The sequence below is a fragment of the Daktulosphaira vitifoliae genome, unplaced genomic scaffold (assembly GCF_025091365.1).
Source record: "Daktulosphaira vitifoliae isolate Bord-2020 unplaced genomic scaffold, ASM2509136v1 Scaffold_1, whole genome shotgun sequence".
Taxonomy (NCBI): domain Eukaryota; kingdom Metazoa; phylum Arthropoda; class Insecta; order Hemiptera; family Phylloxeridae; genus Daktulosphaira; species Daktulosphaira vitifoliae.
Window position 1 is genome coordinate 45,084,378 of NW_026099572.1, and position 8,174 is coordinate 45,092,551.

At 27.9% G+C, this 8,174-nt stretch overlaps 1 protein-coding gene and 1 long non-coding RNA gene across 2 annotated transcripts; both read left to right on the forward strand.

Moving 5' to 3' along the window:
* Positions 1 to 163: 163 nt before the first annotated feature.
* Positions 164 to 664, forward strand: LOC126910340 (uncharacterized). Its single transcript, XR_007705237.1, has 3 exons — positions 164 to 289; positions 402 to 528; positions 634 to 664. It is a non-coding gene; the product is annotated as an uncharacterized LOC126910340 (long non-coding RNA).
* A 440-nt stretch (positions 665 to 1,104) lies between these two features.
* LOC126910331 (uncharacterized) lies at positions 1,105 to 2,556 on the forward strand. Its single transcript, XM_050692819.1, has 2 exons — positions 1,105 to 2,321; positions 2,395 to 2,556. The coding sequence occupies exons 1-2, from the start codon at positions 1,629 to 1,631 to the stop codon at positions 2,539 to 2,541; spliced, it is 840 nt and encodes a 279-aa protein (XP_050548776.1). The 5' UTR covers positions 1,105 to 1,628; the 3' UTR covers positions 2,542 to 2,556.
* Positions 2,557 to 8,174: the final 5,618 nt, after the last annotated feature.

Genomic DNA, 8,174 nt, shown 5'->3' on the forward strand with positions numbered 1-8,174 from the left:
GAATTTTATCATTGGTTACCAGACGCTTAGCTAAGCATATTTCAAACATCAAAGAGGTCACCCTACAGTAATGGTTATTGTTGTATGAATCTTATCATCGGATGCCAGACGCTTAGGTCAGCATATTTCCAAAGATGATACAATATATTAATGTNATATTAATGGTCACTGCCGTATGCATTTTATGAGAAAAATGGCAACGTTGTCTTTTTTCACGCCTACGCGTTTTATGAGAACAATGGCAACGTTTGTCGTTATGGAATTTTATTACCGTCTACCAGACGCTTAGGTAAGCATATTTCCGACATTGTTTGTGTTGTACCTGTTTAAACCAACCAAAACTTGTCTAAACAAGATCTTTGACCACTATAAAAGAACGTCACATCAAATTAAGGANAAAGAACGTCACATCAAGTTCAGGATCATTCACTCATTATCTTTTCCAAAGCGATTATACCAAAAACCATTTGCTTGTTTATTTCTATTTGTTGTCCTAAAGAATTTCTAAGACTTTTGATATAAAATAAAGTAAGTAATACATTTATATATATTTTTCATTTAAACTGTTTTCCACTGACTTTGGTTACTAGTTATGTTTAGAGTTGTTAAATATTTATTAATTTTTTGTTTTAGAATGGAGCAATTAAAGAAACAGTTGAACGATCAGAGTACATTTNAACAGTTGAACGATCAGAGTGCATTAAAAAGATATTCAAAATTAAGTGATTTGGAGGAAAACACGCCATACAAAGTAATATCTATGAAAAATACAAGCACACGAAATGGGGTTGTCGTTGTTGGTTGTCTATTCAATAATATGAATGTGTTTATCCCGAGATTGAAATTAACTAATGAAGAAATCGAAGCTTACAATATCAACAATGATGACAACAAATTACATTTATTATATAGAGGCAAAAGTGGAAATGCATATTTGTTTGATTTTCAGTAATTTGTTAATATTTTGCCTTGTTTTTTAAACTTATTTATATAAAAAAAAATAAAAAAAACTTANATTTGTTAATATTTTTCCTTGTTTTTTAAACTTATTTATATAAAAAAATTAAAAAAACTTAGTATCATAAACTTGTAAGATTTAAAATTCAATAATATATACTATTTTTTTTATTTTATACAATTTTGTCATATTTATTTAAACTTTATGCCTTTGTGTATAATAAAAGTCTATAGTACTAAGCAGTGCAAAGAAGAGTTTTACACATTAAATAGCAAATTTACTATACGCTATGGTATTTGTAGCAGGTTGTACTATGTATGGCATGTAGTAGGCTGTTTATAAAAGTAGTAGGGACACTGTGTCGGTTTACCGAACAGCGTGTCCTGGAATCGTATAATCTCGATTCAACAAGTCTGAACATGTTAAAACCTGTCTGAACGCGTTCAAATCCCTGTTCACCCTGTTTGAACCCCATCTGCTTGTGTTTACAACTGTTTGTATCATATCTAACGACGAAAATTTGACTATTAATTACTATTGGGTTTAAATTAGTTAATAACTTCACCGTGGTGTAAGCATAGCGCTCTAATCGTTATAAGATTTTCTATATAAACAGACGTTACTTTAACTTGTTGGTAATGTGTTAAGTCGATATTTGTATACTTTAAGAATGGCTGGTTCTCTCGCTACAATTGCCAAATTCTATAACAAACAAACATTTGCTAAACCCCAACCTCACAGTGAATTAATCGATTGCACTGATTACGTTTTGAATTTCAATCCTCGTAAATTCGTTCAGATAGGATTGGATCCAAAAGATCGATTTAACGTAACTATTCGTTTACTATCGTCAACCCGTTACATACTTATAACGATAGATTTCCTACAACGGATTTATACGTTGATGGGTAATATTCTGTCGCTAATTTTCGACCCTGTATCAAGACAAAAGATTATTTTACTCAAGGATGAATACGTCACACTCTCAAAGACTACGTTTCAAGGAGAGTCTTCGCTAGTCTTTGAATCGCAAGCACAAGATGAATGCCGAGTGTTACTCATCCAATCAGACATTTTAAAACTCAGCGCATTGGAATGTTGTATCTTTGAGACTATCAATCAAAAGATGACTGTAATTCAACCATTGGTTCTACAACAGTTGGAACAGATGGCTCAATATATGAAATCTCAGTATGAAGTAAATGTGGAAAACAAATGTATGTTGATCAATGCGGTTTCGGATTATACGATTAGAAATAGTTTACCCAATAGCGATCTGAGCTACATAAGCCAAATAAAACAATTTGCGAGCCAGCAGTTGGAACAACGGTGGACGATGCTGGAAGAATATACTAAAGAAATGGTGAATTACATTTTTTTTTTTTTCTAACTGAGTAGAACGTAATTAATAAATATATTTCATTTTTTTTTTTCAGTCTTCTAACGGAGAAAACGTATGCTCGACATTTTTTGGGTCGCTGGCCGAAGATATACAGTCGGAAACAATCATACCATCAAGTACAAACAACCAAGAAATACCAACAGTAGTTGTTAGTAATAGCTATCCGTCGACAAGTATCTAAAACATGTATATAATTTAAAAAAAAAAAAAAAAAATTGTTTAAAATAAATGTATGTTGTATTGACATGTGCTGTTATTATTATATACTGAGACATAGTGAAAATCTCGTTTTTAACGTAACTTGTAATTAAAATTATAATGGATACAAAGACTATAAATACAATCTAGATAAACATAGATCTTTTTCAACTGAACTTTTGAAAATGTTCCGGAAATACTGCGTCCTTTAAACATATATCAAATCAAAGGTTATGTTATATACTATCAAATGAAAAAAAAAAATTTGTCCCGACATCTTATCTTCTATGTGCAAATGGCTGTCGAAAATTTAAAAAAAAATGTAATGTTTGCGATAAAAATTACATTTTATCGGGATGTTTTTTGTACTTAAAACTGCCATAACTTTTTCAAAAATGAACAAATGAAAATAATATTTTTTTGTATTGAAACCTTAGATATTTCCCTTTCATTTGATATAATTTTTTTTGAAAATCTAACACTTATTCTGCTCACTGGGAGGATTTAAAATAGTAACTTTTTTACAAAAAATAACTTTTTCAACTTAATTTTTGAAAATGTTCCGGAAATACTGCGTCCTTTAAACATATATAAAATTAAAGCTTATTTTATGTACTACAAAATGAAAAAAAAAAATTTGTCCCGACGATCTATCTTCTATACGCAAATGGCTACCATATTGAAAAATATACTATTTTTGTATGATAATTATGGGTTTTGTATTTTATTTTAATAGAAGTTGATGTTGCTTTTGCAATTATCCATCAATTTTTTAAAATTAAACACTATCTACAGATTTGCATCGAAGCGTTTCTTATGATAGTGATTTTAATCACTGTCAGATTAAATCTATACTGGACCCTACTATGCAATGTCTCCACTATGCCGCAACCTCACTGTGCTACCGTTTTTTTAATCAAATTTCTAGAGTTACCATTTGATGTTTGAACTATTTATACACTTTAAATTAGGTACTATAATTATGAATACAATTAAACTTTTAAAATATGATGAATTATTTCTATTGGAGATAAATTTTTAATAAATTGGGAAATCTTTGTTATTAATTAGAAAACTGAATAATAATAAAAATTATAGCAAAGCCACAACAGGAGTTTTATTATATACAATTGTTATACTAAGAAACTTTTGTTGTATTAATTACATCCTGTTTTGACTCATATTTTATAAAAATGGAATAATCATTTTTTTATGAAAAGTCACGAAGAGAATAACCACAAAGGTTATTTATAAAAAATAGATTATTTTTTTTTAATTTTACTAACAGAAAATAATATTTTGGTAAAGCATTTTATTTCTACTAATTTATTACTTAATTAAAATTATCTAGGTAACATACAATTTTAATTGCTAATAAAACATAAAAATCAAAGAATATCTACGATTCTATATTTTAACGAAGACTACTACAGCTTTTAGTAAATCGATATCACTCAACTGCATTATTTAATTCACCTAAATATATTAATCATCAAAAATATTACAGTTTGTAATTTGTAATATTTTATTATAATTTATCTAATAACTTACGTTTTGATTAATGTTTAATATATCATCAAATTTTTCGGTTAATTTTATATGGAATTAGAAATTCCTTGAAATGATGAAGCAGCACATAGTATTATTTTATTTTTAAGTTGTAGCTGTAGTTGGACTTAATGTTGACACAACGTTCGTGAACAGACTATATAAAAATGATGCTACTGCTCCAATGGTGTCCACTACTTTTGATAAAATAAACGTAGAAAATGGTATAATTAAATTAGTCTCAATAAATAATATTTATATACTACGCGTTTTATCGGTGAAAAAAATCGACTGTTAAAATCGTCCTGAAATGGCAAGATTTCTATATGATTATGATATTATGATTACGTACTACTGATTTTAAGCCTCACCTTACTCTGTACGAAATTGCATTTTCTCAATCACTCAAGATAAGTTTCTCAATCGTATTTTACGTTCAATAAACAAAATATTATCTTGAAATACCAGCGCCAGCAAGTGCAACACCAGCTAATGTATAACTATTGGTCCTTGAATCGCTTGATCTGCTTTAAATATTACGTGTACTCTACAGGTATCACCCTCTAGTAATTCGTTAAATATCTTGATTTTTAAGGCATCGTAATTCGGTTCCTTCCATAAATGCCTTTATAAGAATTTTCAACAAACCCTAATTATTGTGTTTGTTTAACGACAATAACTGCCCGTAGTTCAAAAAATATGCACATACGGTATCGAAAAAAAAAATTTGCTCTTGTGGGGAAATATTATACTTAGCGTGTTTATTTTCGGATTTTTTTTCATTTAGAAGTCACATAGCGTCAATATAAATAGATCCCACAGGAGGTTCTGAGAAGCTTCTACCTCAAAAAACACATAGAGTGATTACTTTTCCAAATTGACAGAAATACTCCTTGATATTAGTCTAGTCTTTTGCTCCAAACTATCGACTAGAACTCGTCGTCCAAGTTCATGTCGCTTGAAATATATATGATAGCATGACGTACAATAAATGGCACTACTTAACCTTTAAAGGAATAGTGTCATAAAATATAAAAAAAAAAACGCTTCGATGCAAATCTTTAGATAGTGTTTAATTTTAAAAAATTGGTGGATTATACCAAAAGCAACGTGATCTGCTAGTTCCTTATTAATATCCTGATTAAGATAAAGTATGTCGAATGAAAAACGGATTATTAAAAAACATTATTTTTTTTTTTTTTTGTGTCTGATACCACTTTTTCTTAGCTCTCACCGAACGGATTTCTTTCAACGATACGTCAACAGATCACAAATCGTATCTAGTCGAAGACATTACCCTTAAAAATTGAAAAAAATTCCCTCGTTCCCCGTAAATGCGGGAAACCTCCAAAAAAATTACAAATTTAAAAATCGCTAATTTTCGAAATTTTTTATATTTTAGCTTCGATGCGAAGCTGAGAAGGTATTGGTTTTACTAAGATGTTTTTTTTTTTTTTGTGTCTGTTACCACTTTTTCTCAGCTCTCACCGAACCGATTTCTTTCAATGATACGTCAAAAGATCACAAATCGTATCTAGTCGAAGACATTACCCTTAAAAATTGAAAAAAATTCCCTCGTTCCCCGTAAAAGGGGAAACCTCCAAAAAAAATTACAAATTTAAAAATCGCTAATTTTCAAAATTTTTCAATTTTTTTTACTTAAAAGTGCCATAACTTTTTCAAAAATGAACATATCAATATAATTCTTTTTTATATAGATGCATAATATCATTACCTTTCATTTGGTATATTTTTTTCATAAATTTAACTCTTAACCTTCCCACAAGGGGGGATTTAAAATGACAACTTTTACACAAAAAATTAATTTTTTTAACTTAAATTTTGAAAATGTTCCGGAAGGTCTGACACTTTTATATATATCTTAAATTAAAGCTAATGTAATATGCTTTATCATGAAAAAAAAAAATTTCGGACTTTATCTTATCTTCATGGTGAAAATGGCTACCGAATGCTATTTTTGTGTGAAAATTTTCGATTTTGTATTTTCCATTTTTAACTTTATTATGCTATAACTTTTTGAAAAATGTATGAATCAATACAATTTTTTCATTAGAAGTAGTATTTATATACATCTTTCATTCGACATACTGTTTTTTTAAATCGGACCATTTTCCTATATACGAGGGGAGTAATAATATAATTTGGGATATGTTCGAATCTGTAATAAGTAAGAACTTAGAAAATGAATATTATCCTCCAACAAAAATTGAAAACAAAAATCAAGAACTAAATGAAGCTATGAACATTCTTATTACAAACTTATTAGAAGAATATAAAATAATTCTTGATACCGCTGAAAATAACGAAGAGAAACGCAAAATAAATAATTTTATACCATGAGTTTAAATTATAAAGTTTATCAATAAGGAACACTTGAAAAAAAAACCCAGCACAGGGGGGTCGCGGCACAGTGGTGACGTGTCATAGTTGAATCAAGTATAATGATATCTGACAGTGATTAAAATCACTATCAAAAAAAAAACGCTTCGATGCAAATCTTTAGATAATGTTATGTCATTTGGGAATATGGCAACAAATTCTTAATTTCCTCGATCCTTAATTCTGCTACTTTAATATTAGAGGCAGCTATCTTTTTAAATTCTTCTATTTCCTGCATCTGTAATTTTTATAAGAGAATAATTAGACATTATATGAATAAATAGTAAAATTTAACAGAACAAAAATAAAATCTTTAAATTTATCTAATAATTTCACTTCAATATTTTATTCATTTTATGAAGCCAAATATATATATAGATATATAAATTTTTTTAAATTTAATTTTAATTGAAAAATGTTATTTAAAATCGAATTTTAACACTTTTTATTTTAATTCTTCATTTTCTAACTATCTTACTTAAAATTTTTATGTTTTAATTAAAATAAAAGTCATTTTGAATCCCCCCCTGTAGGCAGGTAAAAAGTCAGATTTATAAAAAAAATATACCAACTGATAGATATAGACATCATGCATGTATAAAAAAAAAATTATATTGATCCATACATTTTTTTAAATGTTATAGCATTATAAAGTTAAAAATATAAAAAAGAATTTTTTTACAAAAATCGTATTTTTTTTATAAACTTTGATGTCTGTTTTCACCATGTAGATTAAATAAAGTCCGAAATTTTTTTTTGCATAATAAAGAACATTACATCAGCTTTAATTTAAGATATATATAAAAGTGTCAGACCTTCTGGAACATTTTCAAAAGTTACGTTGAAAAAGTTAATTTTTGTGAAAAAGTTGTCATTTATAATCCCCTCCTGTGGGCTGGTAAAGGGTTAAATTTATAATAAAAATATACCAAATGATAGGTAAAGTCATAAATTATTTATAAAAAAAAATTATATTGATATGTTCAATTTTGAAAAAGTTATGGCACTTACTTTAGACTTAGATTTAGATTTAGATATATACTTTAGATTTAGCGAAAGCGCTAAATCTAATCTTACCAGCAGAGCCAATTATAACTCGTTGGGGAAGTTGGATTAACGTGGCATTTTAATTTTGCGAGAATTTCGAGATAATACACCGTATTGTTTTCATGTTGGATAAAAACAATGCTGTTAGTATTAAAGACGCCCAAGATTTCATCATAAAACCTGGTTTAGAAAATAACTTGATGTAATTTAGTCAAACTATGCTAACCTTAGTTACTGAAAAATTATAACAGCAACATATACCATTATTAGATTCAATCAAAATTGTTAAGGATATCAAAAAATCTTTGGAAAATCTAAGTGATTCAAAAGGAAACGCTATTCAAAATAAGTTTAATAAGGTATTAGAAAAAAAATTTTGGTCTAGCGGTATTGTAAAATTATCAATATTTCTAACTGGAGAAGAAGATTTAAGTTGTAACGGCTTAGCATTTTTTAAATACACACCCGTGACGTCTGTCAATGTTGAGCAGTCTATCTCAACATTTAATATAATATTTATTTACAAATAAATATAGATCATTTAATTATGAAAATGTAAGAAAACATGTTATTATTCAGTGTAATTTTTACCTTAAATAATATCAATTCATTTAAACTGAA

Bases quoted from the DNA above. Each gene is read 5' to 3' on its own strand.
- LOC126910331 (XM_050692819.1), top strand. From the start codon at position 1,629: ATGGCTGGTTCTCTCGCTACAATTGCCAAATTCTATAACAAACAAACA. The intron at 2,322-2,394 runs GTGAATTACATT...TTTTTTTTTCAG, and splicing joins AAGAATATACTAAAGAAATG to TCTTCTAACGGAGAAAACGT.